The sequence below is a fragment of the Sinocyclocheilus anshuiensis genome, unplaced genomic scaffold, assembly GCF_001515605.1.
Source record: "Sinocyclocheilus anshuiensis isolate Anshui unplaced genomic scaffold, SAMN03320099.WGS_v1.1 scaffold183, whole genome shotgun sequence".
Taxonomy (NCBI): domain Eukaryota; kingdom Metazoa; phylum Chordata; class Actinopteri; order Cypriniformes; family Cyprinidae; genus Sinocyclocheilus; species Sinocyclocheilus anshuiensis.
Window position 1 is genome coordinate 807572 of NW_015548309.1, and position 24579 is coordinate 832150.

A 24579-nucleotide genomic window follows, 5' to 3' on the forward strand; every position below is an offset into this window, starting at 1 on the left:
AATGATTTCTGAAGGATCATGTGACACTGAAGACTGGAGTAATGATGCTGAAAATTTACCTATGTATGACCACAGGAATAAATTACATTTTAAAATCTATTCAAATAGAAAGCAATTTTAAATAGTAAAAATATTTCAACATTTTACTGTTTTTGCTGTACTTTGGATCAAATAAATGCAGCCTTGGTGAGCAGAAGAGAATTATAAAAAAAAAACAAAAAAAAAACATTAAAAATCTTACTGTTCAAAAACTTTTGACTGGTAGTGTAGGCTGATTATTCTTATAGATTGAAACAAATGTGCTTCAGCCAGAAAAAAGGGCATGAAAAGTGCTCCGAGTCGCTTCAGAAAACAAAAAAATTGAACAACAACAAAAACTGGAAATGTTGCTGGAGACGGGCTTATTTAAAATGCAAACTCATTCTCTGCCAGCAGGAGGCGCTTTTAGAGTGATAAAACTAGCGGTTTCTCCAGTAATGGCTGTAATCAAAGCAGCTCCGCTCATGAATGCTACTTTATCAGATCAAATGAAAATGCCATCGAAACTTTTCTGAAGACAGTCAATTCCCTTCAGAGATACATTCATATAAAACACCCGCGCCGTGTTATGATTTTGAAACGTGCAGTGCTCATGTTTATTCAACGAAGTCAAATGGCACAAATAAATCAATGTATGGGAAACTGGTAATGTATATAGAAATATCGGAAATGTGTTTAAAAATCATATCACCGTTATTGAAAAAAATTATATCGCGATACATATTGATATTGAATTATTGTCCAGCCCTAGGTAATCGAATCGAAAGCTTGTGAATGAGAATCGAATCGAATCGTGAAATTTGTGTCAAAACCCAGCCCTACTACGTTCCATAACCAGATCTAAGTATTTTGTGTTTGTGCATGTGTGAGAAGTAAAAGCCAGAGCTGAACAGTAAGGATTTGTCTGATGTCGGGTCCATAGTTCAGATATTCACTTGCCCTGCCAAAAAATACATTCATTTTTTGCAACGTATTGTCACATAAGCTAGAAATAACATTTACATTTTTATTATAAATATAAAATAATAAACATGAATTATAGACTACTGTTCAAATGTTTTGGGTCTATAAAAGTCTTTAATGTTTTTGAAATGTCACTTTCTTAAATCTAAAAATTTGTTTAAATCAAAAATACAGTAAAATTGTAATATTGTGAAATAGTGTTATAATTTAAAATAACTGTTCTATTTTAATTTAAAATGCATTTCATTCCTGTGATGGCAAAGCTGAATTTTCAGCATCATTACTCCAGTCTTCAGCGTTGCATGACCTTTCAGAAATCATTGTAATATGCTGATTTGGTGCTCAAGAAACATTTCTTATTATTATCAATGTTTAAAACAGTTGTGCTGCTTAATATTTTTGTAGAAATCAGAAACATTTTTCAGGCACATTTTCTATGATGAATACAAAGTTCAAAAGAACAGCGCTTTTTGAAAAAAAATATATATCAAGGATCCATTAAATTGATTTAAATTACTGTTATTTTGATCAATTTAATGCATTTTTGCAGAATAAAAGTATTATTCTTTCAAAAAAAAATGTTACTGACCCCAAACTTTAGAACTGTAGTTTATATTTTTTAAATTTAAATACTAATCTAGTTTTTAAATTTGCAATAACAAGAAATATAAAATTATTTACTCAACTACTCAACTGATTTTTTTCAGCTTGCATATTCATTGTTACTAAGTACATACTATAATACATCACTAAAAGTACCAAAATAATAATAATTGAAATTATGGACATATAAATGTAACTATAAATAAAATTCAAATAAAACACATTCTTCTAGGAAAACAATGGTAGGAAATGCAGTACATTAATTAAATACGCACTTTCAAACTATTTGTAATCATACATCAAAGACGATCACTCTCACAATTTCTTCAAAACCTCATCTACATAAGCCATATAATATACATAACTTTGGTGACAGCTTTAAACTGCAACTACAATTTGAAACAATATAGGCCTAATCACACCAAACCAAATATTTGGGTTTGCAAGCACATGTAGAAGATTAACAAATATAAGAGGACAATACAGTGCTGACCCAAGGAGGCATGTGACAGTTCCATCAACTTACCCGAAACTCTCTCACACCGGCCCTGGGACAGCAGCCCAACAGTGTCATGTGAGTTCACCACAATCATAATGAAACTTAACGACAAGGAGTTTCAAATGTATACTTGATTTTGTCTATACAGTGTGTGACTGTGCATATGCATACAATCAAATGCATGCAAACTCTTTCAAAGACAAAAAGAGACGGAAAATGTGTGTGTGTGTCTACCAGAATGATGGCAATCTCCATTGCCCTCTAGCCCCTCGGCTGCCACATGAATGAGAAGTATTCATCCACCAGCTGGCCATCAGAGCTTTGCGGCCATACGCTGCAGGCATGGGGACCGGGCTTCTGTATCCACGACCCCAGCCACCCTTTCCTCAGCACAGAGCTGTTTATAGTCCAGCCAGATGAGCAGAAATGGGGAGTCATGGTAACACAGAGCGGACGGCGTATCACGCCATGGCCCCCTTCAGCCTTATTCTTCCTCATGAATAAGAATCTGTACTCGACTGGTGAATATTTCTAGACGTCCGGCTGAGTCAGTGCGTTTATCTAAGGCTGACAGAGAGCTGATCTGTTAAAGGCGGGGCGCTGTGGGTAAGCCACCCCTTTATAAAAACAATTTAATAAAAATTAAAAAAAGCATCAAACAAATTAAAATGATTTCTGTAGGGTCATGTGGCATTGGAGTAAAGACTGGAGTAATGGCCGCTGAAAATTCAGCTTTTCATCAAAGGAATAAATTATATTTTAAAGTATATTTAAATAGAAAGCCATTATTTTAAATTGCAATACTATTTCACAATATTACTGTTTTTTCTGTATTTTTGATCAAATAAATGCAGCTTTAATGAGCATAAGAGACTTCTTTAAAAAAACATTAAAAATCCTACTGATCACCAACTTTTGAATGGCAGTGTATGCAATGCATACATCATATACATATATATGAGATAAATGTATATGATATATATATATATATATATATATATATATATATATATATATATATATATACATATATATATATATATATGTGGTGGCGTACAGGAGTCGTACAGTAAGCACGCGTGAGTCCGTTATAATAATGCGTGTATGAGTGCTCTTGATGCACATTGTATTTATGCACAGGCACAGACATTTCCATACATTCACGTTGTTTCAACACACATTCACGATAATGTTTTGATTTGCCATTTTTATGTTGCTGTGTTTAGTTATACGGAATGGATCCGTGTACTGTAGTAGATATATACAGTCAGCAGGCGGTTGGTTTAGTTTTTTTTGGCATCTCCATGTGGTCCTGTTCGGTATCGCAACTTGGCTAATCTAAAATGTAAAAAAAAGCTCTTTGCTGTTGCACTGTACACATACTATACAATTAAGATTTTTTTTTCTTTCATATGTGCTTATATGGGCTTCTTATATTATTTGGTTCTTTGGTGTCCCTTTGAAGTCCTTTTTTGGAAAGACATCTACATTTATCTTGAAAAAAGCTTGCAGAAAATACAGATTTTTGAGAATCACCCTTCAATCTTTTAGTTTACTTTGCTGGATATAGCAAATGATGACAAAATAAACATTTGAAACAAGATAAATGGTCTATGCTTAATTTCAACACTCCGTACACCATACTGACAAAGCAAAAACAGAATTGTCACAACTTCGTAAATGTATTCAAATTAAAAAAAAAAAAAACTGAAATAAATAGCTAAATATTTTGCTGAAGCACCTTTACAGCATCAAGTCTTTTTTTGTTTGATGCGACAAGCTTTGCTCATCAGCATTTGGCAATTATCTGCCATCCTTCTCCTCATCTCTTCACCTCTCAAGCTCTGTCAGGTTGGATGGGGGCGGACACACATTTTCTGGTTTCTCCAGAAATACTTGACTGGGTTCAATCCCAGGCTCTGGCTGGGCCACTCAAGGACATTTACACAGTGGTCTATAAGCCACTCTTGCTGTGTGCTTAGGGTCATTGTCCTGCTGGAAGGTGAACCTTCTGCCCAGTCTGAGGTTCTGAATGCTCTAGACTAGGTTTTCATTAAGGCTATCTCAATATTTTGGTGCATTGAGCATTTCTTCTACTCTGATGAGTCCCTCAGTCCCGCCGCTGAAAAACAGCCCCACAGCATGAGGCTTTACTTTTGGGGTGGTACTCTGCAGGTGATGAGCAGTGCCTGGTTTCCTCAAACACGATGCTTCATGTGTCTTCACTGTGTCTTCACTGAAGAGAGGATTGAGTTTGACCATACCGCCATAAAGCCCAGATCGGTGGAGTGTTGCAGTGATGTTTGTCCTTCTGTAGATTTCTCCTGTCTCCAAATATAATCATGGAGCTCAACTAGAGTGACCATCAGGTTCTTGGTCACTACTCAAACCAAAGCCCTTCTCCATCAATTGCTCAGTTTGGCCAGGAGGCCAGCTCTATGAAGAGTCCTGTTTGTTTCAAACTTCTTCCATTAAGGGTAACAGCGATTGCATGCTTCTGTGAACCTTCAAGCAGAATGCTTTTCTGAACTCTTCTCCAGATGTGTGGCTTGACGCAAACCTGTTTCTGAGCTCTACAGGCAGTTTTTTTGACCTCAGGGGGCTTGGTTTTTGCTCTGATATGCATTATTAGCTGTTAGACCTATTATTAAGACGTGTACCTTTCCAAATCATATTCATTCAATTGAATTTGCCACAGGTTAACTTCACTTGAAGTGTAGTAATATCTACAAGCAAAACGAATGCTCCTGAGCTAAATTTCAACTGTCCCAGATAAGGGTATGAATACTTATGAGATAGTGAATTGGTGGTTTTTGTTAAATGTGAGCCAAAATCATCACAATTAAAAGAACCAAAGATTTAAACTACTTCAGTCTGTGTGCATTGAATTTATTTAATACACAAGTTTCACAATTTGAGTTGAATTACTGAAATAAATGAACTTTTTCACGACATTCTAATTTATTGAGATGCACCTGTATATATATATATACAATATTCAAGTCTCACCATTAGTAGTTGTAAACTGTATGTGTCAGTTTTTCTAAAAATAATCAACTCACTAGAATCAACACTGGTTGCACTATATACTTTAGATTCACACATACACAAAAAATGGATTACTACACATCATTTAGTTCCCATGCAGACAAACATTTTAACACATATTCCCAACAGCACACAAGGGTTAACCAAGAAAACAGACTGGCAGAGACAACTCTCACAAAGAGTGTGCAACAGAACAAACGCTCTCCTCTTTTGTTTAGGGCCTCTCTGTTTTCAACCGGCTCCTCCCAAGAAAAAGCGTCAAGAGAGAGTGAGAGAAAGAGGCGCGAGAGGGAGAGAAGCCGGGGGGGGGGCGAGCTGTACGGCGAACCCCAAAAGACATTACCATGGATGTCCACTTCTAGCGGGACCCACCCCAAACTCTGGACCTCCATTTTCTCACTCTGCAATGCTGAGGAGAATCTGGATTCTCACTCAATCATGTCTTCTCCCTAGAGCCTCAACTCCCATTTCCTGTTTTTAAACAGAAAGCCCTTCAGCCAGAGAATCCTATTCAACCCCGTTCTCCTCGCAGGGCCTGGAAATCGAGTGGACAAGTGGCATTGCACAGTTTTACAACAGACGCTGGGCGACTCCACCCCGACAGCTCACTGCCCTCCAGTGATGTAGCCATTCTGGCTCAAGAATGGTGATTTAGGGATGGAAGAATATCTGACACTGTGGGCTATATGAATGCTGGAGACTAAGACAAAGGGCCTGAGATGGGGACATGGCCCATGGGTCAGCTGGACATGTTCTGCACTGGTAATCAAAACTGAGTGAGGTTATCTCATTTAAGAGCTCCAGCCCTCTGGGTGTTAAGTAGGTACTACTTCAAGAGCACTTTATAAAAATCCTTTGGAACATGTCCAGGTTCACATTCACGACATGGTTTCAGAGATAATACCAGTGAGATACATGCGTCAGATAGAGATAAATATAACATGACTTAAAGGGACAGTTCACCCAAAAATGACTTTCTATTCTATTTTGAAAGGTGTCTACTTTTTTGTCCATACAATGAAAGTCAATAGGGTTAGGCCTGTCGCGATAATTAAATAACCATCTAATCGCGATTATTTGATCTAACCGCGGTTGTTTCAGACGATTATTGTGCTTTTTATACGAGACAAGGGGGAGTCATACACCAAAAGAAACAGAAGAGCACCAGTTTGCTTTTCATGCACTTTATAGCCTATATCATCTGAAGCCATTCCATATCTTAATGTGAGGGACAAAATTGTATTTACATTGTTAAATTTAAGTTTACAGAAATTGATCTTCCTTCTGCTGCACCTGTCAGTTAGTCTCCGCTCAGCATTCAAACAAACGTCACGTTCATTTATGAGAGTCAGCACGGTAAAACTCTCTTTCCAAGATGATATATTTCCATTATAATACTTGATGTGTAGATAAAGGTCTGGGGATTCGCATAAAATTACATCCTGTAATAACTATCTTGTAAATACTTCTCTTTGTTTGTACCGTGTGCAGTGCAGCGCGCTGTGACTTATGTTGCTTCAAGCACATCATTCTGCACCCTAGATGTGCATAAAAGCTTTGTGCCGCTCTGTTTGAAGCGTTTTACATTATCAAAGTTTTGCTCACAGAAAGATTATTAGAAGCCTTTCTTTTTCTCATGATTTCTATCTTATTTTCATTAATGTATTTTGTAAGAATACAAATAGTTAACAGAATAAACATGTTTAAATTGTATGCACCAAAGATTTTTTTCGAGATATTGTTTCTGCTGCTAAATTATACAGTCAGCTAGTTTAATTTCATAGCTTATATATTTTTATTTTAAATGTAGTTTTTCTCAGTAATGAGGAAGTGAGTATTTAGTGGATTGTGTTTAACAAAAAGTTTAAAAGAGTGACCATTAGTTCCACAAACACAGTAAAGATAACATCATAATTATTTACTGAACGCTTAAATTATTTTATCAAAGTTTTGCACACAGAAAGATTATTAGAAGCCTTTCTTTTTCTCATGATTTCTATCTTATTTTCATTAATGTATTTTGTAAGAATACAAATGAATGAATGAATGAATGAATGAATGAATGATGCATATAAATGCACCATTCATTCATTCATTCAAATAGTTAACAGAATAAACATGTTTAAATTGTATGCACCAAAGATTTTTTTCGAGATATTGTTTCTGCTGCTAAATTATACAGTCAGCTAGTTTAATTTCATAGCTTATATATTTTTATTCAAATGTAGTTTTTCACTGTAATGAGGAAGTGAGTATTTAGTGGATTGCGTTTAACAAAGGGTTTAAAAAAAGAGTGACCATTAGTTCCACAAACACAGTATTGATATTATGTAGTGGTGTAGAAAAAAGATTGCGCTGGTGTTGGATCGGTATTGGCCGATTCTTAGAATCTTTATTTTAAATGTAGTTTTTCTCAGTAATGAGGAAGTGAGTATTTAGTGGATTGTGTTTAACAAAAAGTTTAAAAGAGTGACCATTAGTTCCACAAACACAGTAAAGATAACATCATAATTATTTACTGAACGCTTAAATTATTCCCAATTATATAATTAAAGCCATAAAAAACAGACAATTAATCGTGATAATCGGCATAATCGGCATAATCGCCAAAGCCTTAAAACAGACAATTAATCGCAATAAATGTGATTATTTTTTAGACAATTAATCGTCAGCCAAATTTCATAACCGTGGCAGACCCTAAATAGGGTTAATCCAAACCTCTTTTTTTCTGTGGAACCCAAAAAATATATTTTTAAAAAAAGTGTTTTTATCAATAATACAGGTTCTGTCATCATTTACAACCTCATGTTGTTTCAAAATAATTTGAATATTATGAAAGTCAATGGGTTCCAAAGGGGTTGCTTTGGACCCCATTGACTTTAATAGACTTTAGTCACTCAGGATAAATGCCATATAAAATTTATCGTGGATGAAAATGAGCCTGTGAGGGACAGACTTACAGTCTTAACACACTGTATAAAGGTCCTAGATCATGTCATTTTTACAACTCTTTCATGGAGTTTTTGTCTACTGAAGGTTTTTTCATAAAGACATGTCATCAGTTGAACAATCATTATGTTGTTACATTGTATGCTGTGACTGACCCTGACGTAGGACAAAAATAAAAAATAAATTTTTATCTTATTTGGGTTCCACAGAACAAGGAAAGTCATAGATGTTTGGATTGATTTTTGAGTGAACCATCAATTTAAGCTTACTTTTGCCACTTTTTATGTGAGTAAAACAAATATCAGACAGCAAATTCTGAGAAAAAGAAGAAACACAATCCGGAGATGTTGCAAGCCAAATTCAAACTCAAATTTCCCTTATAAGCACCAAGGCTTAGCATATCAGAGCATGTTTGCTAACTGCTAGACATTGTTTTACATTTTAAAAAATCTCAACTTGTGAGATGTACAGATGTCAAGTGTCGAGGGAGACAAGTGTAGCAACACTTTCAACTGCCAAGTAGGGCTGCACGATAAATCGCATGCGATATTTAATGCGCATCTTGTCAGTAAAGCCGGTTCTTTAATCAGCGGTAAATCTCCATCACCTGCGGGCTTTCACATGGAGCAGCATTAACTACACAGAGCCGTTGTTCACCGACAAGCTGCGCAAAACCACGATTATATTTTACGCATGTTTTGCGCAGCTTGTCGGTGAATAACGGCTCTGTGTAGTTAATGCTGCTCCATGTGAAAGCCCGCACGTGATGGAGATTTACCGCTTATTACAGAATGGCTTTACTGACAAGATGCGCGTTAAATATCGCATGCGATTTATCGTGCAGCCCTACTGCCAAGTCTTCAGAGATACAGTATGACTTATCATGAATGTGATGTCAACCACTTCCACAACATCACAAGATTATGATGTCACAGGTCTGCCCATGAAACAGCACAAAGAAGTCTATTCAGATTAATTTAGTTTGCTATGTTGCATTGCATGCCACAACATGAACAGTTGCTGATGTATTTTAATGTTATTTTTGAGTTCAATAGTCTTCAGGAGAGCTCTTTTTTCCCCCACACACCTTTACTGTACTTGAAGGTCTGTTTACCAGATGCTGAAATGCAGCAGCAGGCTAGAAACAGGAAAGGAAGACATTCTGCAGAGCATGCAGCCTTTCAACATCCTGCCAGACTACGGCCACATACGAATAGCTGTGCCTCACGGGTAGCAAAAAGCAAAGACCTTTCTGCACACCACACAACTCTTGAAGCAGACCACTACACAAAACATTCAATTTAACATGCATATCCATCTCATGAGTCCCCGATACTGTAAAAAGGGACTTGCCATGTTTTTTGTGTGCCTCATAAATAAGGAATAAGACATGCATGGAGGCAGCTCTCTAAATAAAAGTTTCAAAGGTTTAACGCGAGTTTCCAGCATCTTGCTTTCTTTCACATGAGGGTTGGTAAATTATGCATGCTCACCGGGACTATTATATGGGATGAATCTAGGCCACTCACCAAAACACCCAACCTCATGATAACAAAACTAAGAACAGGATTTTAGATACTAAAAGCTCACTAAATTCACTCGAAATATCAAAATACTTATAAGGGAAAATGATATGTTGCAAAAAAGTTATAAATAGCTCATCCAAAAATTTTAACTTCACCTTCATGTCGTTCCGAACCTGTATGAGTTTTTTTTTCTGCAAAAACATTTTTGAAAAATGTTAAAATTCTGTCATCACTTATAACCTCACATTGTTTCAAAAACATTTGATCTTCTTTCTTCTGCGGAACATAAAAAAGGGGAAATTTTGCAAAACATTGTTTTTTTGTTTTAAGCACTGATGATTGATTGTGACTTAAGATGTCACGTCAAATGATGCAAAATAAATTCTATTTGGGTCTTTTTTTACACAAAAAAAACTTATCGTATAACTTCAGGCGACTTGCGATGTGAATCACAAACCACGTGGACCATTTCATGATGCTTTTATTGTGAGTTTAGCTTGACATTTTCAGTCACTATTCATTGCCATTGCACAGTCCAACCATGGCATTGTTTGAAACGTCTCTTTTTGTGTTTTGCAAAACAATTAAAGTCATACAAGTCCAGAAGACAAAGTCCTGACCAAATTTCAACTTTACACGAACATGCCCTGCATGCTGCAGATTGAAGCACTGCTACACTTAAAAACAACAACAAAAACAAAAGCTGTTTCTCAAAATCTTGTGTCTTGCCAACCAAGACAGCATTTTGTGTATCACGGGTGGCCAAAAATGCTGGCTAGGTGAGCAACTTATGAGGTTTAGACACAACCAAAAGCGTCTGCGCCATGATGCATGCTATTGATGTTTGTTGACATGTCTTAGGGATGAGCTTTTGCTTTCTATTCAACTCCACAGACATATATGGGACAATATAACAGACTGTTACGTGACAATCACTGGTGGCAAAGGTTTCACGGATAAATCCCTATTAGAACAGTCACACCCTGGCAAAACAACAAAACAGCACCCGCTGGCAAACTTTTTAAAGCAATCATGTAAAGAAGGGCATATCGACAGTCCAAGTCGAACGCACACGCTTCGTGCAACTTCGTTCGGGTTCGGCTTTCGAGTTCGGGACTAGCGATCCAGAGGCCTGGGACATCCGCGGCTGATAGTAGCTCGCCCATCCCGGGCCGGAATCAGCTGTGTCGAGGCTGCGTCTCTCTTCCTCCGCCTTCTGCTGTGTTTACCGTGAATAAACCGCGACTAATACACTTCAATCTAACAGATCAGGAGGAGGAGGGGAAGAGGAGGAGGAGGAAGAATCGCTTGTTGTGTCTCTCTCTCTTACCTCTCTTATCGAGATTGTAGCCAACTACCACGAAGTAATCGGCGAGCCTGGTCATCTTATCGAGATCACTGCGACAGGCCTCGGGGGTGACTGTAGTCTTTCCGCAGAACAGACGATATTCCGATCACATTGTGAAGGCAGCGGCGACAGCAGCATCCCTCCAGCAGCAGCCCGCCGCCATACTGTCGCTGTGAGTGTGCCGTGCCCTGACAGCGCTCTGCGCATGCGCACTGAGCTCAGCGGCGGCAGGGAGGGGCGCGCAGTCAGGGAATGTTGCGTGGTCATTCAGCTCGTGTACTAGATACACTAGGACTAGGCCTATAAACAAATAAAAAAAAAACATTTAAAATTTTTACAAATGCTACATTAAAATTGTATTAATTTGTAACCTTACCACATACCATATATAGGCTACTTTTACAGAAAAAAATGTTGTGACTGTGAACAAAACATATTATCATGATGCATTAATGTAATATTAACAATTACACCTGTTTCTTTATGGACAGCTGTAATAAATAGAGAGATTAATAAGTAAGATGATGTTTGAGTTTAAATGCATGCAGATGCAAAATGGACATGCAAAAATACACAAATCTAAAGCATGTATTTTTCTTGGCCAAAAACACCCTCAGTTTTTCCCTAAGACTAAGCAGAAAAAAAAAATAAACGTATTATTTTTATTTTGCTCTAATGACCAGCTGACTGCATTGTATAAATAAATTGACTTGAAATGTTGAGTTGATTTGATATTATTTTATGTGAGATGAGAGTATTTCAGAGAGCCACATAAATATACATGCATATATAATTTGACCAATATTTTTGCTGCTATGCTCTTTATTTTGATCACACACAGACTATTTTTTTCAGACTATCAATGTTTGAACTTTTTGAATAAAACACGAAACATGTTGTTGGAAGCTTCAGATATTTCATCCCAAACAGTCTATGTGAGACTGAAGTGACATTTGACCAAATTCATTGACAAATTTGCATAAATAAAGAGGCAATGCATAAATAATTTGCATAAAAAAGCTTTTGTTATTATTATTTGTCTTGTTCTGTTGCATGCAAATGATTGGGAGGCATGCAAAAACGACACAAATGCTTTCCAGATGTATTTGAATTGATCTAAAGCACTTTTTATGTTTGCCAAAACACCCTCCGTTTTTTTAAGACTATAAGCAGAAAAAAAACAACTTTATTATTTATTTTTTTGTTATTTTATTTCCGCATAAAATCATATGTAATGATTTATGGACTTCACTCAAGAGCTGTCATGTGAACTGCTTACAGAAGTCTTTATCAAAATCGATTACTGCCAAAAAGAAATCCTGCACAGTTTTCTTCTTAAGGAGCCGTATAGAGACCCTTCAGTCCTATACCTTTCATCCCAAGCCCCCTAAACATGTGCGATTAGCTCAGCTGTCATTGCTTATGTAACAAAATTGCACTGATTCCATGAGCACGTGGATTTTGCTATATAGAGTCAATATTTGGACAGTTGTTGCATAAATGTTACAGTTTGAGTCTCATCACAGAGGAAAAAGCTGAAAAGGCCTACCGGATAACCCCCCCATCCCACAATCTGAGGCCTGTGTCCTTGCCTGTCAGCATCGACACGCCTCCAAAAGAATTCCAACACTTCCTGTGTAAAGTCCTTTGACCCAGAGTTCTTATCTCACCAGAATTAAAAACAATCACAGCCATGTTATACTGTCAGCCTGTCATCGACAAATCAATTTAGCTGAACGTTCAAGGGAATAACAAAAGCTGTCCAATTGACTGTAATATTCTGTAAATGAATATCTAAGGCAAGCATCCCAGATAGTTGGCGGTAATTATTTATTTGAAACAAAAATGTATATTTAACTATTTTATTTTTATATTTATATATGTTTTATTTTTTAAATATGGTAATTTTTCTAGTGGTTTTCTAGTGGTTGTTGAGGCCAGAGAGATCACCAGTCAAAAGAGTCGTGTAATTTCATTCTCTCAAGTGGATCACATGACACTTTAGCCCTCCATTTTGTGACAGCCCAACATTTTAATCAAAAAGAGCAAATTCTAAAAGAAAAAGTAGAAAGACTGAGAAAGGAAGAAAGATAGATGAGTGGAGTCTCTAAGTGGACACAGAGATCACGTTTCCCACAATGCCTTGAGAAAAGCAACATTAAAGGGGTCATATGATGCGATTTCAATTTTTCCTTTCTCTTTGGAGTGTTACTTCAGACCGATGAGCTTTGTAAAAGTCGACGTGTTTCAAAAAGGCGGGGCATAGAGGAGAAACAATAATGTACAGTATGTGGAAAATAATGTGTTTTTTTTTACTTTAAACCGCATAAACACATTTCATTACACCAAATACACAAAATAATGTTCTTTTTAAGCAGCATCATATGACCCCTTTAACAGTCATGAAGTCTTGGGCACCTCCATATCCAGTTCCCAAAAAGAGCCGATCGCACCATCGAGCCAAAAGGGCAACCACTGCACCTGTGTGTCTGCAAGAAAGGTGCAGTATGGTATATTTGAGGTTATTATTTATCAAACCTGAATAGCTTGAAATCATATTTAACTCAATATTGCAGAAGATTTCTACGTGAATACAAAAAGGTGTCATTTCTCATTACAGAAGCTGAGTAATATTCTTATGAAACTGAAAAGTGACAAGTGAGAAGATGACAGGAAGTGTCGTGGGCTGTGCTTCGGTCGGAGCCATGTGACAGGAAGGGCAAATATGTAGACACAAGGTAGTATTCTGTCTGTGTGTGTAAAGGTGTCTGGGCCAGGGCTGCCAGAATTTCACAACAAAACTGGTGGGGTTCTCCTGGTAAAATTCACATTGCAGGGGCTAAATATCATGTTATCGGGGTCGCTTCAACCTGCGGACATGAAAAACAACCCGCGGCAACAGTATTAAAGTATCCCAGTTCGGACCTGGTAACACTGGTCTGGGCCTCCATTGCATGACATGTAGCCTATTGGGAGAAGTAGAGCTATTCGGCCGGATTTGCATGTCATGTGACATCCTGTCAACAAACCAATAGACAGGAAGAGGTCTCTTAGCTCAGTGAAAATCATAGGTCATCTCATTACATCCTAATTCCTTATATCACAGTATCTGAGCTGTGAGAAATCCCTAATAATATTGACAAAAAGTAGTGCTGTCAAATGATTAATCGCGATTAATCGCATCCAAAATAAAAGTTTTTGTTTACATAATATATATGTGTACTGTGTATATTTATTATGTCTATATAAATACACACACATACAGCATATATTTTGAAAATATTTACATGTATATATTTATATTCATATAAATTATATAATCTATAAATATATTTAATATATAAATGTAACATATTTTCTTAAAAATATACATGCATGTGTGTGAATTTATATATACATAATAAAAATACACAGTACACACACTTATATTATGTAAACAAAAACTTTTATTTTGGATGTGATTAATCGCGATTAATCGGTTGACAGCACTAATAAAAAGTGTTTTGGAGGCTAAATTTTAATGCGAGAAAAAGGAAAACTATTATTATAATATTTATTATCTAAAAGGTTTTTCAGTATTAGTGTGTTTTTCAGTGCTTAGTGTTTCAAAGCATATCATTCTAATGATGTTTTAAAAAATACATATATTTATTAAAGGGGTCATATGATGCGATTTCAATTTTTCCTTTCTCTTTGGAGTGTTACAAGCTCTTGGTGCATAAAGAAGATCTGTAAAGTTGCAAAGACTAAAGTCTCAAATACAAAGAGATATTCTTTATAAAAGTTAAGAGTCAGCCACGCCTACCTAAAACAGCTCGTTCTAACACGCCCCCACGTGTCTACCTCACGATGTGGGAAGATTTGCATAACGCCGCCCCAAATGTTCACGCAAAGAAAGAAGGAAGGCGTAACTTTTATTCTCGCTGTAGTATTGTTGCCGCCGCTGCCATGTCGTGAAGGCGCTGTGTGCTTCATTGTGAAAGCGAAACTACTTTGTTTGGCCTTCCAAAAGAGGACCATATCGCTTCGTCATGCCTGGAGCTGATCCGTGCTGGTCGCTGAGGAAATACTTCAACTTCGCACTGTGGATCGCCGGATCAGCTTTCACCATGGACGAAGCGGAGTCCAGCCCGAGGTCGTCACATGTGGTTGCCGCAGGCATCACAATATGGTAAGGGACGTAACATTTCCTGTACACGCTTGAGGTATTCGGCCAATCACAACGCACTGGATAGCTGGCCAATCAGAGCACACCTCGCTTTTTCAGACCGATGAGCTTTGTAAAAATCGTTTCAGAAAGGCGGGGCATAGAGGAGAAACAATAATGTACATTATATGGAAAATAATGTGTTTTTTTAACCTTAAACCGCATAAACACATTTCATTACACCAAATACACAAAATAATGTTCTTTTTAGCAGCATCATATGACCCCTTTTTTATATGAATATACATATACAACATATACATATGCAACAATTCCCAAGAGGGTGATTTTTTTTTTTGCGTTAATTACCAGCTGACTGCACTGTAAAAATAAATGGACATAAAAAATTAATTTAAGTTGACATTATTTTATTATAAGAGAAGAGAGTATTTCAGAGAGATGTATAAATATACATGGATTTATAATTAATAAATAATATAATTAATAAATTAATATTAACAATAATAATAATATAAATTAATATTTATAATATTTATTTAGTTGCTATTTTTTTATTCTCACACAGATTTTAAATGTTGTGTGTATAGTAAATTAAACTTTTTGAGTTTCTTACATTTGTGTTTTGACATCAAACATAAAACATGAAACATGTTGTTTACAGGAAACATCCTGAACAATCCATGTGAGACTGAAAGGAAGTGACATTTGACCAAATTTGCATCAAGAAATAGGCAGTCTAAATAATTTGCATAAAACTATAAACTATTATTATTATGTGTATTCTTCAGTTGCTTTTTCTTTTTTATCCATTTTCATAAGAAAAAAAAATCAAAGTTAAATTGACAGCCCTAATAATATCTTGTTGAATGCTTATTTTATACTTTAAGTATAAAATAAAATGTATACTTATTTAATTTTATGTTGATATTGACATTTTTATGACTGTTACTGCCCCGTATTGAATATTGGCATTATTTTACCCAAAACAATCATTCTCATAATAAAGCCTACTTTGATAAAATGTGGATTATGCTGCTAATGAACTAAATTACAATTGAAAGTCTAATAAACATAATGAAGAATATAACCAGTATCAGCCAGATCAATCCTGTCCAATGGCAAGATCGTAATATAACAATGAGTCATGTGAGGATGATGGAATGAAAAGATGAAACATCCGCAGCAGTCAGTGTCTGTGTTGATGAACCAGCATTCATTCATCTTTTATAACTGCCAGCTATTTGATCCACTAGCACACAGTCTCATGTCTTTGTCTTCATTCACAGAAGGTATTTTTGGAAATATACATCCATTGTTCCCCTGTAGTCACACCCAAATACAACCGCTCAAACAGACTGCCATTCCCACACACAGATCCATAGTTAAGTGTAAATATAGGAGTACAGACATACAGGCGCACTGGCTCATGGGTAATAGTAACAGAACAGAAACAGAAGCGCCATAAAATAAACATGACCGCAACTGTCCATCACAGCGGTGCAAATAAACTTGACTGTGAGCCATAGCAAACCAGTTGTGTTCTCAAACTTGACGATGGGCCATCGTAAACATGCAAGGGAAACAAGCTCAGTGGGAACAAGCATGTTTTCAAATTGATTTAACACAGGGATTTACCATTAGGAGGGGGGGGGACGTCACTGATATTCCAGCGCAAGGACCATCATTGGAGAGGTTTGTTTTTGTGTTTGAAATGTTTAAGACATACTGTTTATGTGAACTTTAAACGTGATCCACTATAACTTTCTCTTTTGAACCCCAAAATCTTTCATTAAATTGATTATGTTTATTCAGTGTAGTTATAGTAATGTTCACTAGGGGGCAGCAAACACGAAACAACAGGTTACTAATATAGTGCTATCTATCTATCTATCTATCTATGTCATTATTAGACCTAGCATACTTAACAAGAGTAAATAACATAATTTCTACACCTATTTACAGTATATTGTAGTGTGTTGATTTTGTCTTTGGGAGGCCCAAGCTCATGTGTGACTTTAATGAGTGTTCTATTCTTCTTTTGTACACATATGTCATTCTTTGGGCATTGCATCATGCCATTCTCTATTATTCCTAATTAAATTGGTTTATCCTCTAATAATCATATGGCCTCCTATACTCATATTTATAAAAATCATGTATTTATATGGTAAGCTTTTTTTTTTAAATCTAATTTCAATTGAAAATATTTACATGATCATGTTTTCAGAAAATCACCATAGCTTAACAGACGGCTTGTGTTTCGGTTTGTACCAGATTCACTGGCTGTGGCGTGTAGTAACTCATGTAAACTAATTGGCACATACAGTTAATGAGAGATCAGAGGGGGAAACCAATTGCTCTCATCTGAGATTTGGCTCCAGTTCACAGTTCTGTTGTCACATGATTTTTCATGATTATGTAAATGGAATCACTTGCCAACCAACGACACATACATCTTGCCGGTCTCTAAGAATTACTTCATTAATCAGTCACCTTGGTTCATTGCGCTGTATATTCACTTTACTGAATCAGTTAGTAGCATTAAACATTTACTTGTTTAAATCTCTGAAAAACAATCTCTTAACAAATGTCCAACACTGACCTGAATAAGTGACATATGTCCAACTGTGGAGCCGTGAGACATTTCTAAGGAGAAAAGAAAGAGATTGCGAATAGTGAAAACTATCCGATCTTAGATTTTACATCAGCATATCTAGGAAATCCCATTAAATATTTTGTGTATTTGTTATTGATGGCACTGTTGTTGCTTAAACATGGGCTAAAAAATCATTTAGAGGCTAAAACTGAACTTACAAGAGCTCGTGACAGTTCTTTGATTTTTCAAGGAAAAAGGGAGAATACCACAAATAGCTGTTCAAAGTTCAAAGATTGTTTGTCACAAGCTCAACTGGCATTAAAATTGCACCGTGATCGTGCATGAGATCCCAAAATATTAAATAATATAATTCATGACATGGCGATTTAACAGTTTCATTATTCATAATTAAATATTATTGGGTTTTCAGTGAAAATAATGCAAATTAAATAAGAAGACAACGAACACTACATCCCATTCAAACTCCACACAAGTGCATGCTTCTTTATACAGACTTATTGTATAATATAAAATGACTTTGCAGATATCACCACCTGTTTTGCAACAAAAGTGCAAAAGAAGTGCTGGTTTTCGGTGACAACTGGAAGAGAATGTCTATGCAATCAATTATCACTAAAATGCACATTGATTAGAGAAGTGCAAGTGTGCCTCCTGCCCTCCTGAATTTCTGGGGAAGTCAACCAGTCTTAGCATCCTTATCCCCTCTGCACACTCACACCAATGTTAGAGATAAAGAGAAGAAGGTGTTTCATGAGAATGTTGGTGTGTTGGTAAAATGAGTTGAAAAATGCTTGTAAATGATGTTATTGATACTATTTAAAGGGTTGCCTATGGTTTTTGATCAGTGTGTAAGTTCAACATGTGCCGGTTCTGTGATTAGTAGTAAATCTCCATCACGTGCTTTCAGATGGAGCGGCATTTAATACACAGAGCCATAGATCACTGCAATATCGCGTTCATAATCGCAGATGAGTCGCATTCGATTATGAACGCGATATTGAGTAGCTTGTCAGTGTAAGTGTTTTTATTAATGCCATTAATGTTTTTGTTAATACAGCGTATAGCACTAGTCAACTAAATGAATGTAACATGGCAAAGATGAATGCACTTTTGGAAGTTGAGGGAAATGTCATTTTGGAATTTCTGTGGTTTCATGTGATATTGTTGTTCGTGTATGTTCATGATGAAATTTTCTTTTATTGTTGTAATTAATTTATAGCATTAACAAGATGACCCGTTGAATTCTTTTTGGGAGCGATGACTGATTGAATGTTTTTTAGTCCAGTGCCTGCATATAAGATTAGTATTGACCAAGTTCAGAGGCTGTCATATGTGGATCAACTTACTATGTTGTGTATTTTCAACAGTTTCAATATGAAAAATAACTTTTATATTGATTCAATGGATTTATTGCATTTTGGAAAGAAAAACAAAAAAAAACGTGTCATGGATTTATTGCATTTTGGGGGAAAAAATAATAAAATTTTATAATAAATCTTTGAAAATCAAAATCTGGATTTGAATTTTTAATGTTATTATAACCTAAAGATGCTATGTGAAAGTTTGAAACAGAAAATAGTGGTTTTCATCTTGCAACTTTCTTGGTAAAGAAAACACATTTTTACTCAAATTAATCAAAATGTATTTATAGCGTTTTGGAACCAAACTCTTCATTTAAACTATCATTTAATAGCCTACATTTTACAAGCAGCCCTAAAAATTCAATATCAAGCAAATGTATGCATAAAAAGAAAGAAGAACTGTATTTGACACCAATCGATTTTGCCCATATATCGCAGTGACTCAGAGAAGCAGCATGACCCAGGGTGAGTAAGGGATTCGACACACCTTTGAAAAATCGCAATGTAGTCCCGCCCAGTCCGTATTTAAACTCGTCAATGTCAGCTGAACCTCAGACTTCACAAGAGCTTGATCTTGGCGAGCGCGTGCGCACCCGTGGGAAAATTCTCGAGACAGTTTAGCGCGTGGCACTAGATCTTCACCTGAGATAAAGGTCAGTAACGTTTATATATATGATACACTTATATAAAATATACTCCGAACGTGCTTTAAACTTGAACTAAGAAAAAGGAGTAGGCTGTAATTAGTTGGCAACTAATTAGAGCATGACTTTAACCCTCTAGTTTTGTATGTAGGCTAATATTAAATAATTTAACTATTAAATGCAGTTAAATGTTGGCATTACCATAAATATTTGATGCACAGCAAATGCTAGCAGTATAGCCTAATGTGTTATAAATTTGCTCGTGGAAAAACAAAATCTAGTAGGCATCAATTAATATTTTCCTCCCCTTCATTTCAGGAACAGTTGAAACGCCACAGTACCTTGAAGTTGGACGTTTGTTCTAACTTGAAAGTTTCACTTGCTGGAAATTCAATATTGTTCAGGTGCATTGGAAGCCCCCTCCTGACCAAGGGGGCGTGAGAAAATTATTCGCCCACGATGAGAGCGCTTTGCCCGGTTTTTGTATATTGTATCAGCCTGCTCTCCTCACAACTGCTGGCTCTACCGGTGAGAAACAGGTAAGAATCCGCTTTTAAAATACCTACAATTTGTTGGTCAGTCTATTTAACTTTTGATTTGAATGTTAATAGTTTAATATAGTAGCCTAGGTAGGTATGTGTAGACTTTTGTTGTGAAGTAGTATAAAGTAGCTCTGAAGGATGAATGAACGGCTGCGCTGTACTATTAAAGGAGCCGTTCTTTTGAGTCGAATCTCTTTAATGATTCCGCTGAACCAGTTTACAAACCCGTTCTGAACAATTGAATCACGAATCAAGTTCTCGAATCATCAAATCACTGATTTAAACCGAAAACCGTCAGAAAATATTACTTTCCTGAAAAGTTATGTTACTTTTCAGAAATGTTACAAAGACACCGTACTGGACAAACTGAGTTTGTATAACAATGTATATAAGTAGCATACTACTAAAATGGGCAAAAGCTTTTTTCAAGCAGATTCTTTATTATAAATGTAAATTATGTATTTATGTTTTGATGAACTGAACAAGAGCACATGAAATTTAAAAATAAAGACTCTTATTAATAAAACACTTTAATAAACAGCAACAAAGTCTAAACCGGCTTTATTGCAATGTTGAATGCCGTGCCGGTGATCTTTAAAACGGATCATTCAAAAGAACTGATTCGCTGAAAAGAGTCAAACGTGCAAATTTAATCTTTGCTCCTTCAAAAAGTTAAACACACCTGTTGAAAGACAAACTTAACTGAAGTTTTCAAAAACATTTCAAAGTAGGCTGGCACCGGGTAAGTATTTTATACAAAAGGAGATTATTACACAAAGAGAGGATGTTGTGTCGCTAGGGATAGTGATTGAAGTGAACAAGGTCAGTTAGGATGGTAGACGTGACTGTATAAACGCACGCATCCACCATTCACAGTAGGCTGCCAATTCGCACCCTGACAGATTATGCATCCCCTAGTATTGGTAGGTTTAGGAGTTGGTGTGGGGGAGGGGTTAGGATTAGGGGTGGGGTTGGGATTAGGCAATCAAATAGCGATTTTAATGAGGGGGTGCATAATCTGGCAGGGGTGCAGAATTCGGCACAACACCGGTCGTTTTTTTTTTTTTTTTTTTTTTTTAATAGAAAAGCAAGCTTTTTCAGTGACATTTTAACATATTTTTTATAATTTATAAACATACGGTCTATTATAAAAATGCTTAACAAATAAATCGTTATACATTCATACACTAAATTTGCATTATAGCTATTTGTAACTAATTGAATGCACATTGAATGCTGGTGTGAAGAATCACATGACCAGAGCTGTTTCATTCTGAACGATGACTTCTGTTAAACGTCCATCAATAGAAATATGAAAAACATGTACATAAATATAATATTGTAATATACCATTAATATATTATTAAATTATGATCACAATATATATATATATATATATATTCCAGCAGTTAAATTTGTGATCAGTGGGGAAGTCCAATGCCTTATTTTGAATAAGGAACTGATTGAGGCACATTATGGAAAAAAAATAGATTTCAAAGTATTATTACATTAAATGAAAGTGAAGGATTTTATTATTGGATTTTCCCTTCAATTTCCTGATAATAAGAAAAGCTTCAAAGTTTCTATTGGGTCTTATTGAGGAACTTTTTTTTCCTGTGGTAGTTTCCCACCGATAACAACTGTGACCAGGAATAAAACACACTTTCAGTAACTTTTCTGAGCCTTTATTGGAAAAGGCATAGAGTTTGTTTCCAATGAGTTGGGGAAAAAATAATATTAAATGGGTTCAGAATCTGAACTTCAGATAATAACTAACTTTTACTATATACAGTGTTCACTTTTACATTAGGTAAGCAGCGAACATCATTGCATCATTAAATTTTTGGCTCATAACCTACAAAACAAGTCATTAGTCGCTTCCCAAAAGACACTGGTGCTCATCGTGTGATTAAGAGAATACTTTATTGTGACCGCCATGCCTTCTGAAGTGACACAAATGAATGTACAGTGTATTTTTTTGTTTTAGTGATAAGCGCTTCTGAGTCAAGGTTAAAGTTGCATAAGGAACAGCCTGATTCACAAGTATAATTCTCCTACAAATCTGACAAAATAATACATTTACAGTTGGATTTGATTGGCAGCAACTCTCTGAAATAGGATCTTGAGTAGTTTTTCTTGAAAACTACAATTTTAACGTATTAAAGCAATGTCATTCTTTGTCTTCATTCAAGTCATTATTGCTGGTTGATGACTGCACTCAAAAGAATGAATTGCTCAGTATGAGTGTCTGTGTGCCCTCTTCTGGCTGACACCTGCTGTGCTCACTTGCGGTTTGCTGTGCATTTCTCTTCATCTTGTTTCTTTTCCCAATGTTGACCTGAGGAACAGATAAACAAAAACTGATAATTCAAGCTTTGAAAAGTTGCACTAGAAAACTGTATTCCAGTCTGAATGGTAAAGTTTAATGGATTTTTTTTTTTTCTCACGAACTTATTCTTGCTTTCATAGCAGCTCCTTAACATCTTCTGGCACTTTCCCCACCCAATAATGCCTCATGTGTCAAACCAAAATATCAAGGACAGATTTAAAGTATAATTGTGGCACATGCAAGCTGCATGATTTTCTGCTGGGCTTTGTGATATTTGGTGAGGACATTAGATTATAGAGTCACAGATGTCTGATTAGTTGATTTACAGTTACATAGTGACAATAAACAACTGATAAATACTATTGTGTCAGGCAGTTTCTGATTACTGTAATAATGTCAGGTGGCTTTAAAGAGACAGTTCACCAAAACTAAAACTTCTGTCGTCATTTATTTACCCTCATGTCATTCCAAACCCGTACGAAATGCTTAGTAGAATGTTCATGCTGCTCTTCTGCATACAAAAGTGTATCAAATCTCCAAAAAGGTTGATAAAAGCATCATAAAATAGTCCCTGTCTACTTTTTTGTCTTTGACCTTTCAATATCTCTCAGTAGTGTCCTAATTCTTCTTGGAGAACTTTGCGTTCTTTACATGGACTCACTTACTGTTTGATAAGCATCCATGTACACAGAACGTACAGCAACCTTTGCTATATCAGCCAGGGAATTTTATTGTTTGACATGCTGTGACATGCTGTCCCTGAATCGAACATGGCGGTTAGCGAGGCCCATTCTGGTGGTTTAAACATGTTTTTTTAAAGGAAACAGGTCTCTGAGAATAGCTACAAATAATACATAGCCTAAATCTCTCCCTTACATAATATCTTGAGGTTTAGTTTGTGAGAGAATATGCAGAGAGAGAAGCAACAGCCGGAAACTGGATGCTTATTTGTGGTACCGTCTGCGTTCCCTGACCGAAATGGTGGCCGTTTGGTTCAGAGCTGTGGTAGAGAAGATCTATGAGGCTTTCTGTATGATAATTCACTTTAAGACTTGTGATTCTCTGTAATCATTCATAAAGAGGTTTTAAGAAAGCCGAGGTTACTGTCTATTATGTAGGGCATCAGATTAATCAATGTTCTTCTACTGTCATTTAAGTAAGATGCTGTTTAGTTGACAATTTGGAGAAAACATGTCTGAAAGTTCACTTTTTCTATGCTACGCTGGTTCCCACTCAAAGGGAATCTGGGCCGGTCATGTTTGGACTTGAGTCCTCTGTTTACAACATAAACATTAGCATTTTACACCACGCTGCTTGGTCCTTATTGCTAGCGCTGAGATGGAAAACTCATCCGTCAGGCAGAATTCCATTGTGGATTAGTAACTAAGAGCAGAATTCCTTTCTCCTCATCCTCAAGCGGCATGTTTCCACTCTGAACCGAAACCATAAAACCATAAAAACAAACGCAAGAAGAGGGAAGACTCAAAATGCCCCTAGTTACCGCTATACGCTAACCATTGACAGGCTCAAATTACTTTCACTTTTTTGAATTTCACTATTGCTATTCACAGTTTAACCGGTAAAGCTTTTCCAAACAAAACCCAACAGTCAAGTATTTCACGTTTTATATGGATGCCTGGAGCATGTTTAAGGCAGTTTAGGGGACAAGGGTCATTTTCCTTGGTTTCATGAACTAATCTAACATTGGTCAATTTAATTACTGAAATAACTAGCTGTCTCAACAGACAGCCTTTCACAATTTTATTTCTATCTCCACCCTCACCACCTATTTACTGAATGTAGATTATCAGAGTGGTATATGTAGCATATTATTACAATGGGACTTCAAATTATAATTTTATAATTTTAAGGCATGATATATAAATGTATAAAAACATAAAATTGTACACAAACATATGCATATACACAGTATTATATATATA

General features: G+C 36.1%; 2 protein-coding genes across 4 annotated transcripts in view; one reads left to right on the top strand and one right to left on the bottom strand.

The window, feature by feature from the left end:
* The window catches only part of LOC107656285 (myotubularin-related protein 5-like), a 66138-nt gene extending 54942 nt beyond the window's left edge, over nt 1–11196 (bottom strand). For all 3 annotated transcript variants that reach the window (XM_016444048.1, XM_016444047.1, XM_016444045.1), the window contains exon 1: nt 10958–11196. In XM_016444048.1, coding sequence (XP_016299534.1) covers nt 10958–11012 — 55 coding nt within the window. In that variant the 5' untranslated portion in view covers nt 11013–11196. The remainder of the gene's footprint in view (nt 1–10957) is intronic.
* Nucleotides 11197–19687: 8491 nt separating this feature from the next.
* LOC107656286 (ADM2-like) overlaps nt 19688–24579 on the top strand; it is a 9783-nt gene continuing 4891 nt past the window's right edge. The window contains exons 1-2 of the mRNA XM_016444049.1: nt 19688–19774; nt 20084–20304. Coding sequence (XP_016299535.1) covers nt 20225–20304 — 80 coding nt within the window. The 5' untranslated portion in view covers nt 19688–19774; nt 20084–20224. The remainder of the gene's footprint in view (nt 19775–20083; nt 20305–24579) is intronic.